Consider the following 21,046-nt stretch of genomic DNA (forward strand, 5'->3'; position numbering starts at 1 on the left):
ATAGTGTTTTGGGCGATTTCCTGGGCGCATGTTGCTGTTGTTCAAAGGTAAGTGTATTTGAATAGGAATAATGTAGCGCGGGGCGATATGACTCTGTGTCAAGAGAAATCTGTCCGCGTTAGGGATATCAGGCTCCCATGCGTCCTGTCCATTTGATGGACAGCGGATTCAGTATGGAATATCTCAGTGGTACGTATAGCTAGAGAACTTGGGCATCTACTTGTGTATTTTGTGGAGAAAGGCCAAACGAACACAAAGATAAGAACGCCAATGTGACGAGCGAGTCCGTCACGGTGCCTACTTTACCAGAATGGCGAGCGTAGTTCAGCACACATATATGCCTTCGTTAAAGCTTATTGTGCGAATGAACTAGCTTGACCACATATCAAATCTGGAAGTATTCCGCTATAATACATATATAATGCTACACGTCACAACCTAGAAGATAATGACATTTATTGTTGGGAATTTTCATTTTATCTAAGGATAAATTAAAAATTATTCAAGTAGTCATCAAACTAATGGTTTTCATTACTTATTACCGTTTGAGGAACAAAATCACCTATAGGTAGACAACAGTTTTTCAAACGATAATTATCGGTAAATTACATGTAATAAACAAGTAATCTTGGATGGCTAAACTATTAATACATAAATAACGTGAGCAACATTTAGGGGTGTTTACAGAATTATATCCAGTTTTAATGATAGTGAGGGCAATATTACCTGAGTTTGTCGGGAAGGAACATACTTAAACTATAGACCATCAACCACCTAGCCTAGGTCGTACCTGGATTTCTCAGCTTATGCTGTGTCAGACCTGAAACTGTTGTAGGAGACATACGTTTGCTCATACGTACATGGTCATTTAGCCTAATTTCTCTTGACGAAAGATTCTATAAATGAACATTTACACAATCCAGTAATAGTTATTTAATCTCTTTTACCATTGTCTAATCTAGGTCTGCGTTTAATTCTGTATTGTCTACATTTGTTTGTGATAAAGATAAAAGCTTAATTGCATGTAAATATAGAACGGTCTGATCGGAGATTGCGTCAGGGCGACAGTGTATAATGCATGTGATAACGACGGCAACATGGAGAGTAAAACTATAGAGCAGTGACGACAGAGTGAAGTGGTCACACGTAATCCGTGAAATCCAGCCTCTTGTCAATTCATCTCAGTTACGGCTTTATTCCAACTGTTCATATAACTATTAGTCGCCTCTAGCACTATAGCTGCGGTTACACTAGCGTAAATTTGTCGCACTGCAAAGGGCCAGCTTTGGAGCTGGCTACGTTCATTTCACTACTTTATGGCTGTTTCCGTTTACACGTGAACCTCAAATGTTTGTTTCGCCTGTAGGGAGCGCAGGCTTGCACCGGTCGCATCCGAATTAGTATGCTTCAGAACCTGACAAGGATATACACGTATATACATGGGAATTTACATCCTTACCTTAAGGACAGTGAAAATATGTCAGAACTATGTCAGTAGTTTACATCTCTAGATCTGTTGATATAAGCATTGCGGGGCTGGAATGCCACCTGTCATTATTCCATGCTGTAATGCTCAAGCCCAGTCAAAGCGATAACGATAATGCTTAGTATCCCTTCTGATTTATGCTGTTTTAGTTAACAGGTCGTGCTTGGAAATGCGTAGGCCGGATACAAGGTAAGATAATACCGTATGCTAATTGATTACTTCTGCCTTCTGCGCAGTGACCAGAACGGGAGAATCGATTTGTTGCAATAAAAATGAACCGGCCCATATAGGCGCAAAATAGTCAAATATTAAACACTTTGCAACACGGCCGCCTGTTTGAGTAATTTTACACCAGTGCCGCACCTACCGCACCTATCGTACGTTACATTACAGGTTTGTCATTTATCTTTGTACAACAGGTTGCAAGTGGAGTGGAGGTGAGCAGTGGTGCGAGGGGGAAAAATCTAACCTCACAGTCAAGTAAATTCACTGAGTACAGTCTCCCTGGCTGCATGAGTTGGTGACTTCAGAGGCCAGCTGTTAGTCGCACTAAAGCGGAGGAACACAGCATTCGAAATGAATATACAGCCGAGGTACCGTGTAATGTACATCTTTCTCTGTACGTCCACCTTGTACTTAATTTGGTTTGTAACACAGCGTGGGGACATGAAGGCCCATGTCCTTGATATTAGGGGTGTACCACTGGAGTCCACAGGTAAGTTTGATGGTCGGTGCGGATGTAACTGTAGTTCAAATTATTGATGACCGCTTGCGGGGTATAAATGAGTCGCCATGTTGTCGCATGTGTTTATTTTAATGTTATTGTATGTTACATGCGGCAACAAATCATTTGGAGTAATTAATAGCAATTAACATAACAATATTTATTTTGTTTACCTAATCCAGCTTAAGCCATGCTGCCACAGGAGGCTTGAAATTTGCTCCTTTTTTTAAAATTTGCATTTACATGAACAGTTAAAACCCTGAGGTAAATCGACCAAATTTCCGTATTTCACCAAATACGTGTGACATTTGCCAATTACAACACTGTCGTCGGTGCTTTGGCTTTACAATGAAAGTCTCTGACATGTCTGAAGCTAAGAGCTATTTGATAGCTTAGTTGTAGGAAATTGACTGGTCTTGAATTCTTTAGCCTCGAGTACAGTCACCTTCACTCATAAGCCCAGTGACCGCCATGTCATTTAATCTCCTAAAGAAGGGTATGAAAATCATATATTTATGCACATATTTATGTATGAAAAAATATATAAATTTCTATAAACCTTGATGCTTTTGTTCAGTATACCCACACGGTAAGGTAATGATGACTGAGCTCTGTAACATCTTCATTACTCGTTTTTCTACCCCACGGCAGAGGTTTGCATAGATGTTTTAATCCCCTCCTTCTCTCAGTATTGATTGAGTGAAAGTTTATGTCTTCTAGACCTGGTTAATACCTGTATCAGTGAACAGTAATATAAATAGCAAATGCTAGGCGCACATACATTCATTAAAACGGAGAAAATGTCTCTTGATTTAGAAAATTTGATCTGGAAATATTGTTTAGAACATCTTGTGAAATAACAAGCGCATATACAACGCAGACTTGATGTAAAATCTGTATTCTGATTGTATGATAAGAGTCACAGACATAGTGTAAAATTTTTATCCTGGCTGTGTAGTAGCGGTCGCGTAGACATGGTGTAAAATCTGTATCCTGACTGTGTATTAGCGGTCACATAGACATTGTGTAAAATCTGTATCCTCGCTGTAAAGTAGCGGTCAAATCTGACTTCATGTAAAATCTGTATCATGGTTGTTTAGTAGCGGTCACATCTGACATAGTGTAAAATCTGTATCCTGGTTGTGTAGTAGGTGTCATATAGACATGGTAGAAAACCTGTATCCTTGATGTGTATTAAAAGTGACATCTGACATGGTGTAAAGTCTGTATCCTGGCTGTGTAGTAGCGGTCACAAAAACATGGTGTAAAATCTGTTTTCTGGCTGTTTATTAGTTGGCACATAGACATGGTGTAAAATCTGTATCCTGACTGTGTAAAAGCGGTCACATAGACATAGTGTAAAATCTGTATCCTGATTGTGTAGTAGCTGTCACATAGACATGTTAGAAAACCTGTATCCTGGCTGTGTATTAAAAGTGATATCTGACGTGATGTAAAATCTGTTTTCTGGCTGTGTATCAGTGGTCACATAGACATGGTGTAAAATCTGTATCCTGGCTGCCTATTAGTTTTCACATAGACATGGTGTAAAATCTGTATTCTGGCTGTGTATTAGCGGTCTCATTGACATGGTGAAATATCTGTATCTTGTGTGTGTTGTAGCGGTCACATCTGACATGGTGTAAAATCCGAATTTTGGCTGTGTAGTAGCAGTCACATGGACATGGTGTGAAATCTGTGGCTTAGCTGTGTATTACCGGTCACATCTGTAAAATGTGTATCCTGGCTGTGTATTAGCAGACATATAGATATGGTGTAAAATATGTATTCTGACAGTGTAGTAGTGGTCACATCTGACATGGTGTAAAATCTGTATCCTGGCTGTGTAGTAGTGGTCACATAAACATGGTAAAAAATCTGAATCCTGGCTGTGTGGTAACGGTTACATCTGACATGGTGTAAAATGTGTACCTGGCTGTGATATTAGCCGTCACCACTGACATGGTGTAAAATCTGCATCCTGGCCGTGTATTAGTGGTCACATCTGACATGGTGTAAAATCTGTATCCTGGCTGTGTAGTAGTGGTCACATAAACATGGTAAAAAATCTGAATCCTGGCTGTGTGGTAACGGTTACATCTGACATGGTGTAAAATGTGTACCTGGCTGTGATATTAGCCGTCACCACTGACATGGTGTAAAATCTGTATCCTGGCTGTGTAATAGCAATCACATTAACATGATGTAAAATCTGCATCCTGGCCGTGTATTAGCGGTCACATCTGACATGGTGTAAAGTCTGTATTATGGCCATGCATTAACAGTCACATAAACATGATGTAAAATCTGTATCCTTCTCGTATATTAGCGCTCACATTGACACGGTTTAAAAGCTTTATCCTGGCTGTGTTATGGCGGTTGCATCTGACATAATGTAAAATCTGTATCCTGGTTGTTTAGTAGGGTTCAAAAAAGCATGGCGTAAAACCTCTATCCTGGCTGTGTATTATCGGTCACACCTGACTTGGTGTCAATTCTGTATTGTGGTTGTGTAGTAGCGGTCACATAGACACTGTGTAAAATCTGTTTTCTGGCTGTTTATTAGTTGTCACATAGACATGGTTTAAAATTTGTGTCCTGACTGTTTAGTAGCTGTCACATCTGACATCGTGCAAAAGCTGTATCCTGGCTGTGTAATAGCGGTCACATCTGATATAGTGTAAAATCTGTCTCTTGGCTGTATAGTACCGGTCACATCTGACATGATGTAAAATCTGTATCCTACCTGTGTATTAGCGGTGACATAGACATATTGTGAAATCTGTACCCTGGCTGTGTATTAGCGGTTACATCAACATGGGGTAAATGTGTGTTTTCTGGCCGTGTAACAGCGGTCCGGAGATATGGTGTAAATTCTGTATCCTGGCTGTGTAATAGCGGTCACATAGACTTGGTGTAAAATCTGTGGCCTGGCCGTGTAATAGCGGCCATATAGACGTGGTATAAAATCTCTTTTCTTTCTGTGTAATAGCGGCCCTGAGATATGGTGTAAATTCTGTATCCTGGCTGTGTAACTGCGGTCACATGGCCATGGCGTAAAATCTGTATCCTAGCTGTGTGTTGGAGGTCACATAGACATGGTGTAAAATCTGTATACTGGTTGTGTATTAAAAGTGACATCTGACATGGTTTAAAATCTGTATTCTGGCTGTATATTGGTGGTCACATCTGACATGGCGTAAAATCTACAACCTAGTTGTGTAGTAGCGGTTACATAGACATGGTGTAAAATCTGTAACTTGGCTGTGTATTAGCGGTTACATGAACATGGTGTAAGATCTCTACCCTGGTTGTCTGGTAGCGATCACACAGTTATGGTGTAAAATCTGTATCCTGGCTGTGTATTAGCCGTCACATCTGACATGGTGTAAGATGTGTATTCTGGCTGTGTATTAGCGGTGACAGAGACATGTTGTAAAAGCTGTTTTCTGGCAGTGTAATAGCAGTCACATCCGATATAGTGTAAAATCTGTATCCTGGCTGTGTAGTAGCCGTCACATAAACATCGTGGAAAACCAGTATCCTGGCTGTGTATTAAAAGTGACATCTGACATGGTGTAAAGTCTGTATCCTGGCTATGTATTAGCGGTCACATCTGACATGGTGTCAATTCTGTATCATGGTTGTGTAGTAGCGGTCACGTAGACATGGTGTTAAACCTGTCTCCTCTCTGTGTATCAGTGGTCACATAGACATGATGTAAAATCTGTATCCTGACTGTGTATTAGCGGTTTCATTGACGTGGTGAAATATCTGTATCCTGTCTGTCTGGTAGCGGTCACATCTGACATGGTGAAAAATCTGTATTTTGGGTGTGTATTAGCAGTCACATGGACGTGGTGTAAAATCTATATCCTGGCTGTGTAGTAGCGGTCACATTGTCATATTGTATAATCTGTATCCTAGCTGTGTATTAGCGGTCACATCTGACATGATGTAAAATCTGTTTTCTGGCTGTGTATTAGCGGTTACATAAACAAGGTGTAAAATAATTTTTCTGGCTGTGTAATATTGGTCACATAGACATGGTGGAAATTCTGTATCCTGGCTGTGTATTAGCGCTTACATAGACCTGATGTAAAATCTGTGGCCTGGCCGTGTAATAGCGGCCATATAGACGTGGTGTAAAATCTGTGGTCTGGCTGTGAGAAATCTGTATCCTGTCTGTGTGTTAGCAGTCACATGGACATGGTGTAAAATCTGTACCTGGCTGTGTATTAGCAGTCAAAACTCTGTATTTGTGGTCACATAGACATTGTGTAAAATTTGTTTCCTGGTTATGTATTAGCGGTCACATCTGACATAGTGTAAACTTTGTATCTTGGCTGTGTATTAGCGGTCACATAGACATGGTGTAAAATCTGTATCATGGTTGTGTATTAGCGGTCACATCTGACATAGTGTAAAATGTGTATCCTGGTTGTGTGGTAGCGGTCACATCTGACATGATGTAAAATGTGTATCCTGGCTGTGTATTAGCGGTCACATGGACATGGTGTAAAATCTGTATCCTGGCTGTGTAGTAGCGGTCACATTGCCATGATGTATAATCTGTATCCTAGCTGTGTATTAGCGGTCACATCTGACATGGTGTCAATTCTGTATCATGGTTGTGTAGTAGCGGTCACGTAGACATGGTGTTAAACCTGTCTCCTCTCTGTGTATCAGTGGTCACATAGACATGATGTAAAATCTGTATCCTGACTGTGTATTAGCGGTTTCATTGACGTGGTGAAATATCTGTATCCTGTCTGTCTGGTAGCGGTCACATCTGACATGGTGAAAAATCTGTATTTTGGGTGTGTATTAGCAGTCACATGGACGTGGTGTAAAATCTATATCCTGGCTGTGTAGTAGCGGTCACATTGTCATGATGTATAATCTGTATCCTAGCTGTGTAGTAGCGGTCACATCTGACATGATGTAAAATCTGTTTTCTGGCTGTGTATTAGCGGTTACATAAACAAGGTGTAAAATAACTTTTCTGGCTGTGTAATATTGGTCACATAGACATGGTGGAAATTCTGTATCCTGGCTGTGTATTAGCGCTTACATAGACCTGATGTAAAATCTGTGGCCTGGCCGTGTAATAGCGGCCATATAGACGTGGTATAAAATCTGTGGTCTGGCTGTGAGAAATCTGTATCCTGCCTGTGTGTTAGCAGTCACATGGACATGGTGTAAAATCTGTACCTGGCTGTGTATTAGCAGTCAAAAATCTGTATTTGTGGTCACATAGACATTGTGTAAAATTTGTTTCCTGGTTATGTATTAGCGGTCACATCTGACATAGTGTAAACTTTGTATCTTGGCTGTGTATTAGCGGTCACATAGACATGGTGTAAAATCTGTATCATGGTTGTGTATTAGCGGTCACATCTGACATAGTGTAAAATGTGTATCCTGGTTGTGTGGTAGCGGTCACATCTGACATGATGTAAAATGTGTATCCTGGCTGTGTATTAGCGGTCACATGGACATGGTGTAAAATCTGTATCCTGGCTGTGTAGTAGCGGTCACATTGCCATGATGTATAATCTGTATCCTAGCTGTGTATTAGCGGTCACATCTGACATGACGTAAAATCTGTTTTCTGGCTGTGTATTAGCGGTTACATAAACATGGTGTAAAATAATTTTTCTGGCTGTGTAATATTGGTCACATAGACATGGTGGAAATTCTGTATCCTGGCTGTGTATTAGCGCTTACATAGACCTGATGTAAAATCTGTGGCCTGGCTGTGTAATAGCGGCCATATAGACGTGGTATAAAATCTGTGGTCTGGCTGTGAGAAATCTGTATCCTGCCTGTGTGTTAGCAGTCACATGGACATGGTGTAAAATCTGTACCTGGCTGTGTATTAGCAGTCAAAAATCTGTATTTGTGGTCACATAGACATTGTGTAAAATTTGTTTCCTGGTTATGTATTAGCGGTCACATCTGACATAGTGTAAACTTTGTATCTTGGCTGTGTATTAGCGGTCACATAGACATGGTGTAAAATCTGTATCATGGTTGTGTATTAGCGGTCACATCTGACATAGTGTAAAATGTGTATCCTGGTTGTGTGGTAGCGGTCACATCTGACATGATGTAAAATGTGTATCCTGGCTGTGTATTAGCGGTCACATGGACATGGTGTAAAATGTGTATCCTGGCTGTGTATTAGCGGTCACATTGCCATGATGTATAATCTGTATCCTAGCTGTGTATTAGCGGTTACATAAACATGGTGTAAAATAACTTTTCTGGCTGTGTAATATTGGTCACATAGGCATGGTGGAAATTCTGTATCCTGGCTGTGTATTAGCGCTTACATAGACCTGGTGTAAAATCTGTGGCCTGGCCATGTAATAGCGGCCATATAGACGTGGTGTAAAATCTGTGGTCTGGCTGTGAGAAATCTGTATCCTGCCTGTGTGTTAGCAGTCACATGGACATGGTGTAAAATCTGTACCTGGCTGTGTATTAGCAGTCAAAAATCTGTATTTGTGGTCACAGAGACATTGTGTAAAATTTGTTTCCTGGTTATGTATTAGCGGTCACATCTGACATAGTGTAAACTTTGTATCTTGGCTGTGTATTAGCGGTCACATAGACATGGTGTAAAATCTGTATCATGGTTGTGTATTAGTGGTCACATCTGACATAGTGTAAAATGTGTATCCTGGTTGTGTGGTAGCGGTCACATCTGACATGATGTAAAATGTGTATCCTGGCTGTGTATTAGCGGTCACATGGACATGGTGTAAAATCTGTATCCTGGCTGTGTAGTAGCGGTCACATTGCCATGATGTATAATCTGTATCCTAGCTGTGTATTAGCGGTTACATAAACATGGTGTAAAATAACTTTTCTGGCTGTGTAATATTGGTCACATAGACAAGGTGGAAATTCTGTATCCTGGCTGTGTATTAGCGCTTACATAGACCTGGTGTAAAATCTGTGGCCTGGCCATGTAATAGCGGCCATATAGACGTGGTGTAAAATCTGTAGTCTGGCTGTAAGAAATCTGTATCCTGCCTGTGTGTTAGCAGTCACATGGACATGGTGTAAAATCTGTTCCTGGCTGTGTATTAGCAGTCACATCTGACATGGTGTAAAATCTATATCCTGGCTGTGTATTTGTGGTCACATAGACATTGTGTAAAATTTGTTTCCTAGTTATGTATTAGCGGTCACATATGACATAGTGTAAACTTTGTATCTTGGCTGGGTATTAGCGGTCACATAGACATGGTGTAAAATCTGTATCATTGTTGTGTATTAGCGGTCACATCTGACATAGTGTAAAATCTGTATCCTGGTTGTGTGGTAGCGGTCACATGGACATGGTGTAAAATCTGTATCCTGGCTGTGTGGTAGCGGTCATATAGATATGGTGTAAAATCTGTATTCTGGCTTTGTAGTAGCGGTCACATCTGACATGGTGCAAAATCTGTATCCTTGCTGTGTATTATCGGTCACATCTGACATGGTGCAAAATCTGTATCCTTGCTGTGTATCAGCGGTCACATAAACATTGTAGAAAATCTGTACCTTGGCTGTGTGATAGCGCTCAAATCTGACATGATGTAAAATCTGTATCCTGGCTGTGTATTAGCGGTCACATCTGACATGGTGTAAATTCTGTATCATGGTTATGTATTGACATGGTGTAAAGTTTCTATCCTGGTTGTGTATTTGCGGTTACAATGACATAGTGTAAAATATGTGGCCTTGCTGTGTATTAGCGGTGACATGTGACATGGTGTAAAATGTGTATCCTGGCTGTGTATTAGCGGTGATATCTGACCTCTCCGGTCACACGTGGGATGGTCTATCAGCAACATGGTGGTGAGATGGTTACATCTGACATGGTCATTGTGCCGTAGTGCCGTGGTAACTACCATAGGTCTACATGGTGTAAAATACCTGTTTTTTGTTTTGTTTTTTGTTGTTTTTTTTTGGTAACGTTGACATCTGTCATAAGCATGGTGTAAAATTTGTTTCCAGTTTTTGTGGTAATAGCGAAGCCTGACATGATATAAAATCTACTAGTGTGTTTGTTTAGCATCAGTGTGGAGTAAAATCTGTGTTGTTGTTGTGTGATAAAAGTGACGTGATGTAAAATATGTAGCCTGGTTGCGTACTAAATGTGGTTATGTTTTTATAATAGAAGAATTCCGTCGCCTTATTGAGCGTACTACAGTCGATGTTAAGTTATGTAACAGTCGCCTCAAATGAAAGCATCATCTTTTAATCCATTTCAAGCTACAGCGATGTGTTTAGAGTTCCTCTGGATTAGATCAGTCCTTCTTGACTTTTGTACCTAACAGAATCCTCAATTTTCTGCCCGACGGATCCTTGCCAAGGAATATTCATCATTCTTAAAGAATATACATCATCAATGCCAGCTAATGAGTAGAGAGGATCAATTTTGGGCTTTGAGCGTTTCATTTGTGTGTGAAACAATACTCAGTGATTGTTACTGAGCCGGGTTTGATATCTTCCAGACAAGCAGCTATTGAAGGCATTTTCCTTCGTAAATGTCACAGTCGTGCTCATTTACCTGTGTGTGAGCTATACGACTTACATGTATGAACTGCGCCACAGGTGACCCCTATAATGGCGTGTCTTGCCTTCACATGGCGAATATTCTGTGCAAAAATGCGTTATTTTCAAAGGAATCACCTAGAATCAATAGCTACAATCTATCCAGGTCTCCTGTAAGCAAAAGTGTGAGGCCTCAGACTTCAGCGTAAACATTTTGCCCGAATCCGAGTCATCTTCACCGTAGGTATTTAGGTCCCTAAATATATTTTATTTTGAATGGGAAATTTTGCAATGTCACACTTTGCGCCACACTCAATTTATCTTCTGGCACACGAGGTGTGATTTCAATTCCGGCTGTGGCCAGGGGATTTGCTGGGTCCCTTTCTTTCATTATTCAGAGGGCATTGGTGACAGCTTATGCTTTTTAAATTCCACTTATCTTCCACCAGTATGGCGTGTAAATCAAAGTTTAATTGTCGTGGTAACTTCCTACACCCCGGTGGTCTATCCTTGATACTCCGGCTTTATGGCGTCAAACAACGATCTAATAAATTTATGTGTAAATAAAGCTCTTGTAAGGATCAGGGCAAACCGTTTTACATATGATCTCCAAATTGTGTTTTTCAGATGCGCAAAATCTAACACCGACTGGTTTGGGACGTACATCCGACACGGATATGTTTAAGGTAAAGGAATTCTGTGAACTAATATGCATACCTACAGAAAACACAAGTTTTTTTGTTAGATTTTAACACAAGTGTTTTTGTCGTTTTACGACATTTCTGTAGTTGTCTCAAAGCAGTGCACATGTATTTCTTTGTATAGTCAACTTACTTGAACTATTATCATTGATATCATCGTTTTATCTCCTTTTCAGTGTAGAAGATTGTAAATTTATTGTAAATGTATATTGTTATAGCTTGTTTCATGCCATGAGATAAACGATACCTGCGTTAGCAGTAAAACTGGTGAGGGCTACAAATTGCCTTTTGTGAACGATAAAACTTATCCACGACCTTTTGCCTTCTTTATCGCCAACATTAGCTTATGCCATATAATAAGTCACCTGGTTATGAGCACGCGACCAGTGTGGGAAAAACCCTATGGTCCGTGACACTTTTAACTATTCACTTCTATGGTTAAAGTGACTATTCATAACAACATGATGTCGTTTGCATTCAAACACCAGGCCCAAATCTATTTTCATTTATTTTTTAGAACTTTTAAAGCGAGATGAAAAGCATCTAGAGTATGATAATAGGTGATGGCCTTTTTTGAAAAATCTGTATGTGAAGTGTCATATCTCTTCCATCATAAGATTTTCCGCTATTTGGCCATGGAACATTTTGAAAATATTTCTGTGAGATCATCTGGGATGAACTACTTCAGAGTCAGGTAAATTCCAATGTATTTTAAGTTATCAGAATAATATAACAACCCTTTGGAAAATATGGTCCCAAAAAAGTCCACCATAAAAACAAGTACTTTAAATTTCTTGGTAAGGAAAAACTATACGAAACAGTTTCTGCTATTTATGACACAGTTGTCCGTTGTCTTTCATTTGAATCTATCTGTCAAAACAGACATTCGTATACCAGCCTTTAATTATATTCAAATACTGTAACTAGCATTAGAAAGATGTCATTTGATATATGCAATGTTCACAAACTCTATGTGATATTTGTTTAAGGTTCCCTCTGTGTGGTATTTGTTTAAGGTTCCGTGAATGCCACTCTTGTTTTGACAACGTCAAACATAACTCGACCTTCCACGAACTAACTAAATTAAATTAACTAAATAAATAAATAAATTAGCAAACCGAGTGAGGCATACATTTATATTGTGTTTATGACGAAAGAAGAACAACGTGCATAAGTTGTTCGCATTCACGGTCGATGGCAGCTAAAATTTCACATCACAAACACACCCCTCTCCATTTATAAGTGGTGGAGAAAACGCCCTTATCGAAATTGGCGGAAACCACTATTTGCTGGTGTGCTACCTGGAACGTGATGTCGAAATATACCTCTATCTGCGACTGCTTTCACTGTACAGTGTGTATTTAAATGCCACAACGGAAATTTTCCATTTTGCATATTCAAGCCTTTGCAAACTTAAACACAAAGGTTTAATTGATTGGATACCGACGAGAGTTTGTTAAATAATTTTGGTAGGAGGACTTTTGCGTAACCGTCGATTAAAGGCTGTAAACGGAGCTATATAAAGCGTATCGATAGACCTATATATATATAATGTCTGGCTTGATTAAGAAGAGAGGGGTCTGCATGACCCAAGGGATAAGATGGCCAGTGCGGCGCAATGGCCCAGGAGCCTCTCACCAATGCGGTCGCTGTGAGTTCAAGTTCAGCTCATGCTGGCTTCCTCCTCGGCTATACATGGGAAGGCCTCCCAGCAACCTGCTTATGGTCGCGGTTTTCCTCCGGGATCTGTCCTGCTTCCTCCAACCGTAATGCTGACCGCCGCCGTATAAGTGTAATATTCTTGAATATGGCGTAAAACACCAATCAAACACAGAAATAAATATTTAAATAGCAATGTTATCGGCGTTGGCATATCTTTGACTCTTGAGCGGATAACAAGACTGTAAAATCCCGGATACCGTCAGACCTCGATCAAGGTCTGACAGTTCTATTAACGAAACACCTCATATCCAGGTGGCACATAATATTACATATTAAAGCACACAAGCCCGTTGGCGCCACCTCCCTTTCCAGGTAGCATAGTGACATCACAGAAGCAAGCGCACAAGCTCGTTGGCGCCACGACCATCCGCAGGTTGCTGGAAAACCTTCCCGCGCACAGCCGGGGAGGAAGCCAGGATGAGCTGCACTTGAACTCACAACGACCGCATTGGTGGGAGGCTCCTGGGTCATTGCGCCGCGCTGGCGTCCCTAACCCCCATCGGCCACACAGGCCCCTGGTTTTTCTTTGAGCTTCAAATATAAGGTACCACCTGAAATAACAGATATAAGTGAATCTGCCCGCCTAACACCAGTTTGTTCTCTTACAGCATGCACTGGTGGCAGGAAAAAGGAGACCGACCCGAGGTAGAGTTAACGCGTTTAATAAAAGTTGAACAGAGGAAGTCTTCATTAATTACATGATCAATTTTTAGTCCTTCCCCTTTCATTCAGTACTTGGCAGACATGGCCTCCGTAGATGAGGAAGTATAGGCTATAGTCTTTTCTGATCCATTCTGTATTGATTCACATTGTTTGCATAGAGCATAATGCTGTGTTCACACGTATAACATAGTGCGTCGCTTACAATATCGGGGCTATAACATGGACATATATACGGCTTTACGTCAGTAAACTACGTCTGGTTCCTGTCGCCAGTAAATCTAGAAATTTTACTTATTAGTATTGCATAAAATACTAAATAAATAAATATTAATAAATGAATTTACCGACGAAGTATTACTATGTAAACTACCATCAAGCCTCTGTAGTTTACATACAAGAACATGTGCATGTCAGTCGCCGAATGACCAACGTCGGCTGCTAAGACAAGCCATATGGCTTTGTTACAAAAACCACAATGGAAACGCCAGGCAGATGATGTTTTTGTACCTTTGTCGATACTTGCCTATACCAACGTTACATCACACCAGAGAAAGCCAGTAACTTGCAAGGAATTGACGGTTTACTCGGACAGTGATTAAGGAACCTAATATAATGAGTCTCCGCTCTAGCGCAGGGGCGTTTTTACAGGTAACAGTGCCAGAGAGCGGTAACAAGTCAAATTAATCACTTAATCAACCAAGGAATCAATTAATTCATCAGTCAGTCAACTAATCAGTTGTCATTAGCGTCCGAAAACATTCCCATATGCAAGTACTACCTGCTAGCTAGAACCTCAATTTTGAAGGATGAAGGAATAAGCATAAGAAGAGTTTATCGGGCAAAAACACCACCCAAGTGATTACCATTTTCACCAGCACAATTTTTAAAGTCTGATGTTCACTTGACCAATTCTCATTGTCATGTGAACTTCAGTCAGACTCGAGTAACCGTGTGTGTAACCTTTGTGGATTATGTTGTGACTGGGTGGGATGAGATTACCTTTTTAGAGGACGCTTCTGTTCGTTTTAGAGCCTGCTTTTCAGGCTAATCCATACATTACAGACTAATACATGAGCCTAGTGACGTTGTCGTTGCTCAGGATTTCTGTACAAAGTTTACTAGTGATGTAAAAACAAACATAGAATGCGGCGCATGCGCTTTAGGAGTATGTTACCTCTTTGTAATCCATTGTTTTGATACTTGCCTATCAAAGCTTCCCAAAACTAATGCGGAAGATACGAGGATGATTTATCTTTCGATATCATTTTAGCACTATTACCAGTGTATTTATTTATTTATTTATTTTATTCGTGTGTTACGCCGCACTAATACAACGGCGGCCTACTAACGGTGGGAGGAAGCTGGGCAGAGCCACGAACCTCCACAGGTTGCTGGTAGACCTTCCCACGTACGTCCGGAGAGGAAGCCAGCAGAAGCTGGGGGTATAACTCACAGCCACCGCCTTGTTGGCAGGCTCGGGGGTCATTGGGCCGCGCTCGCACGCTAATCTCCTCGGTCATGGAGGTCCACATGAGTGTATTTAACGTAATGTATGTGGGAGAAGCTTTACGGTGCCTATACCAGCAGTAGCTTGATGAAAATCCTCTTCAGCTGAGTTAGTAGAGCACTGAACTTCTGCTAAGGGATTCCCGTGCAAATCGTGGTGTGACTGATAAGTACACAGAAATGGTGACAGACATTCCAGCAATCTGTTACCCCTAACACACAAACTCCGTCAATTTCGCGAGATATCATTAACCCGTAAAGAGCCACGGCGACTTTCTCATCGACTGTACTCATGCAGGAGCTTGTTAAGCTTCGCTGCCTTCACCGCCAAGTTTCCGGCTATGTGGAACTTGGTGAATTGAATTTAAATTTAGACGTCTACAATTTATTGTGAAACAGACATTCGTATATCACGCGTAAACCAAAATCGGACGTTCTAGGAGACGTTGTACGTGATATATAATACAGTTGCTCGCTGTGTCTTGGGGATCATTACATACCCATAGTGTGACCAGTACTGTATTCTGAATATATTCATAAAAAATACAACATAAACATACTCGCGATTTCGAGAATCATTACAAAATAGAATATCACCCTTTTCTGTGAAAAGTGCAATGAAACTCATTGGTTTCACCATTTAATAACTCAATGGTTCATGCTACAGGTTTTCTGACGCTGGGTATACCCACTGTAAAAAGACCAAAGGATGCCTCTTACCTCAAAGCTACCATAGAGGATTTACTGAGAAACGCCAACGAAGAGGAGAAAAGAGAACTGACTCTGGTGATATTTCTGGCGGATTTTGACAAGGCAGCCAGGGATGAAATAAAGGCGGATATTATTAATAAATTTAACAGTCACATTGAAGATGGCCTTATACAAGTCATAGAGGCTCCGCGCATGTTTTACCCTTCCCTTGATAACCTCCCGAAGACTGCTTATAAACACTCACCGACAAAGGTTCGCTGGATATCGAAACAAAACTACGATTATGCCTTTCTGATGCTATATTCGAAGGATTTGTCAGAGTACTATCTGCAATTGGAAGACGATTTGTCTACGATTCCTAATTACATAACAGAGATTCGAAAATTTATTCAGCGATATCAAAAAAGCCAATGGACATGCCTGGAGTTCTCAGCTCTTGGATTCATAGCTAAGCTCTATCGATCGCGAGATTTATATAAACTTGCAAAGATGATGATGTTATTTTTCTACGAGCAGCCAAATGATGTAACCTATTTAATTTTCAACCAACTGATGCAGCAACCTCACCGGATAGTCCGAAAACCTACCATATTTAAACACATGGGTTTGCATTCATCGCTTCCGGAGAAACTCGAGCAACGAGTGGATCCCCTGTTCTTACAAGACAACAATGGGAACAGAACAAACAAAGTCAAAACGGTTCTTAATCCACCTGCTAAAGTGTCAACTAATCTTAGAATATACGAGGACCATAGGCTCGAACATTGTTACGGGAAGAAAGGTCCTCTGTGGACATTTGGCCCACGGAAAGGGGCGACAATCTCAATCGTTTTTAACCAGCCACAGCGTCTTTTGTCTGTGACCGTCCTGTCTGGACCGGATGACCATCCAGATGACTTCTTGCAAAATGCCGTACTTCGGATTGGTCAAAAGTTTAGCGTTACATGCACAGATATATACGCCGTGCAAATATTCAAATTCGGACAAGCTGACTTAGAGCTGGATAAAGAGGCCCAAGATATACCCGCAAGTTGCATACAGATACAAACGCTGGCAGGACAAAACAACTGGTTGATGATATCTGACATCAGTGTAAGAGCAGTCGAATCATGACTTGTTAATCAGCAGTAGCGACTGTACAGAGAGGTTATTATGTTTTACTTGGTTGCCATGTATTATTTTCAGTCCGTGGAAAACTATATGTTCACGCAACCTAAAGGTCGAGACTTGTTTATCGCCATTTATTTACCTTTCTATGCGTATTTCGTTTATTTTAGGCATTTATGAATGCTTTAATACTGACTGATTTAATTTTCACCGTGCACTCTATGGAATTAAACACACTTCGTGGAAATTACGGGTACCGCGGTGATTTACAAAAATAATTGTCTGAGTCCATATGGTTTTATTCAGTTAGAGTATATATAATGAGTACATAAAATGTGGTATATAAACTACTGGCTCTACATGGGAAGTGTTTCATGACTCATGTGACAAAGCAGCCAGCCAATAGAAATATTAGTGCTGGTATATTTCAAGGCTTTTGAGTGTTATAGGAAAGGAAATAGAACTGTTACAGGTTGGCTACTGTCACATGACACTTCAGATAATCTCTGAACTGCTCACGAGTGTAAAGAGGTGTAATTTTTTACACTTATAGAGTGTTATATTTTTAGCACTTTAATGTTTAGCGTGTACGGTCAACCTAGGCTTAGACTTCTTTTTGCAAGATACCCCTGTTGAATAGTTATTTTTCAGCGACAAAGCTTAAATTATCTCGGTATTGTAGAATAAACGTCAAACACTTGCACAACTATTGTACACCACATATTAAATTGTGTCATGCTGGCTTCCTCTCCGGCCGTAAGTGGGAAGGTCTGCCAGCAACCTGCGGATGGTCGTGGGTTTCCCCCGGGCTCTGCCCGGTTTCCACCTCAAATATTCGTACAGCATGGTATATCAAGAGTTGTGGAGGTAACATCAGATATTTCTACAGCATGGTATATCAAGAGTTTTGGAGATAACCTCAAATATTCGTACAGCATGGTATATGAAGAGTTGTGAAGGTAGGCTCAAATATTTGTACACCATGGCATATCAAGAGTTGTAGAGGTAAGCTCAGATATTCCTACAGCATGGTATATCAAGAGTTGTGGAGGTAACATCAGATATTTGTACAGCATTGTGGAGATATCCTCGGGCATTGACACGGGCATGAAATGTCATTAGTTGAGGAATATACATTGAAACAGCTTATTAACTTAAAGCATTTTTAGGGTTTGGATAGCCAAATCTTGTAAAACTATATCCGAAAAATCATAACAATGTATAGTTGTTCATTGAAGATGGTACCTGTATTTTTATAGCAAATTCCAGTTGGAGTGCTTTTTATTTTATTGTATTATATATTAATAATTTAGCTCCAATGATGCCCCCCCCCCCACTCCCACCCTCCGTCAGTTCCTTCGTGACAGCTCGTGTCACTGACAGCCAATTGTATCTTTATGCTAGGGAAGTTTTTGAAGAAATTGCATCTCAACATTGATTTATTTGATATTTAACGCAGTAGACCTACTAATAACCTACTAAGTTTTCCCTTATGCAATGGCAGTTAGGTTATATGTCTTTGCCCGGTTTCCTCCGACCATATATAATGTTGGCGGCCGTCTTATGAGTGAAACATTCTTGAGTGCAGCGTAAAACACCAATACCATAAAAGAAATAAATCAAACATTTGAATGCATTTAACTTTCTTAAAAAATTGTTAAAAGGAAAGTATTTTTATGTAATTTTTCACTTGTCTCTTTAATTAATATTACTTTATGTTTTAGCTTTTTTCCATGTTAAAGCCCGCACCGAAGTTGCACTAAATTAATTCCAAAATGTTTTCCTTAAAAATGTCATCATCGGTTCCATTTAGTTACTTCCCTAAGATCATATTCTCACAAAAAAATTTCACTTTCGATGACTGCAAGCTCCCAAAACGAAAGTAGAAGTACCCATGCGCCTCGTCACGTGATTTCGTAGATCCTCTTCTTTCTTGTGTGATCTAACGGAACCTTTAGTTTTTAAATATACACGTACCATGGACAGTCGTGCTGTTATATCCTGTGGCCTTCGTTAATTCTGATTGGTTTATGTGATTTGTACACATACGTTACACAGAAGACGTCTGTCATACAATGGAGAGGTAATTTGGTATCCCATGAGGTCATGTGCATATTGGTAGTGTAGGTAAAAATTCAACTTTTTCCACGGGCGAATTTAACAGGGTCGTGTTGCTGTATTGCAATTTTTGTTCGTCTGTCCGTATCTGTTTCCGAACTACAAGTCCATTTATTTGGCATGTGAAATTTATTTTAATCTATCACATAAACAGGTATGGCTTCGTGCCTGGTCTACAACACCAGCTGTTCAGTATACGTAGTTCAATAGATACATAGGTGGCCACACACAGAGAGTTTACTTTATGTCGGGCCTTTCCGCGGTTGCCATGTTAACCGGATTGCCAATTTTCCTATATCTCCTATGTAAATACAATATGTTTTATAATGAATTCATCTCTTCTTCACTGCTCTGTTACATATACAACGGTGTCCGCTGAACGACAGGTGTCGGTAGGCCTATCCATAACGCGAGAAATTATGAGGTTTTGTGAGAGTATTTATCACGGAAACCTTTTTTAACATGGCGACAGGCATATGCAACAATAAACAGATTGGCTTTGTGTAAAACTTCCCGTATGTAGTCTCTCACAAAGACTTATTGTGAACAGCATGTAATATGGAATATTACAATATGTAGAGTAGTTAGGTCTAAAACTTCCCGTATGTAGTCTATCATAAAGATTTATTGTGAACAAGATGTAATATGGAATATTACAATATGTAGAGTAGTTAGGTCTAAAACATCCCTAATGTAGTCTCTCATAAAGATTTATTGTGAACAGGATGTAATATGGAATATTACAATATGTAGAGTAGTTAGGTCTAATACAACCCTTATGTAGTCTCTCATGAAGACTCACTGTGGACAAGATGTAATTAACGGTACTCATGGACATGGCTATTTCAACTCCGAACCCGATAAGTCCTTTTTAAATGATGTCTACTGTCCAAAGCCGGTGTCAGCTGCACCTCTTAACCATAGTAATGGTAAGCTTTTCTGAACGGCACATGCGTGTTTAACCTACAACGAGGTGCCCATAAAGCCGATTTGTTTAAACAGTTTGCCTTGTCGTGAATATATATATATATATATATATATATATATATATATATATATATATATATATATATATATATATATATATATATATATATATATATATATATATATATATATATATATATGCAATGCACGCATGCGTGCGTGTATAATTTAACATTGACATAAAGAAGATTACAGATGGTATATGTCGACAAAAAATGAAAAAGCAATTTTTAACACATTTTTTATCAATTTTAGATTTGTCAAATAAACGCCTCACGGCTGTACTTCTTTATATAGACTTCTCTATACATACTCATTACGAACTGTTAATGCAGTGAAAAGGCATACTTTTACACAGTGTGACTAAAACCTGACCGGTAGGCCTACATGTACCATTCGACACCATTGAGTGTTTCATATGATGGTGCGAGCACCATCCTCCATAACATAGTGCCAGCTTTTGTATATTGGAAGCTTCATCTACACCATAAATCCGTACAGCTAACCGGTAGTGGACGGCACGCTACGAGTCTCTGCACTATAGACTGTTTCCATGGAAGCGTGACGACTGTGTCACCCTTTCTTGTATGTATATGTTTACTTCACCTTCAGGATCTTCGGTGTATCAGGGTTGAAAAAACAGTTTTTGTCAGTCAGAAAAAAACTAGGTCGATCGTAGTGAACTGAAAAGCCACGGGGCTTGATGGTAATGAGGCTCTTCGACTGGTCCTTATCATACATGTTGTGGTAAGAACACATGATAAA

The 21,046-nt window shown here is 40.0% G+C and overlaps 1 protein-coding gene across 1 annotated transcript; it reads left to right on the top strand.

Moving 5' to 3' along the window:
* On the top strand, positions 1-19,683 carry LOC135481819 (alpha-1,6-mannosyl-glycoprotein 4-beta-N-acetylglucosaminyltransferase-like). The gene is made up of 5 exons (XM_064761543.1): positions 1-47; positions 1,906-2,201; positions 11,394-11,452; positions 13,798-13,834; positions 16,026-19,683. Exons 2-5 carry the CDS (start codon positions 2,063-2,065, stop codon positions 17,180-17,182), a joined length of 1,392 nt encoding a protein of 463 aa, XP_064617613.1. The 5' UTR covers positions 1-47; positions 1,906-2,062; the 3' UTR covers positions 17,183-19,683.
* Positions 19,684-21,046: the final 1,363 nt, after the last annotated feature.

The sequence above is a fragment of the Liolophura sinensis genome, chromosome 1 (assembly GCF_032854445.1).
Source record: "Liolophura sinensis isolate JHLJ2023 chromosome 1, CUHK_Ljap_v2, whole genome shotgun sequence".
NCBI classification, from domain to species: Eukaryota; Metazoa; Mollusca; class Polyplacophora; order Chitonida; family Chitonidae; genus Liolophura; species Liolophura sinensis.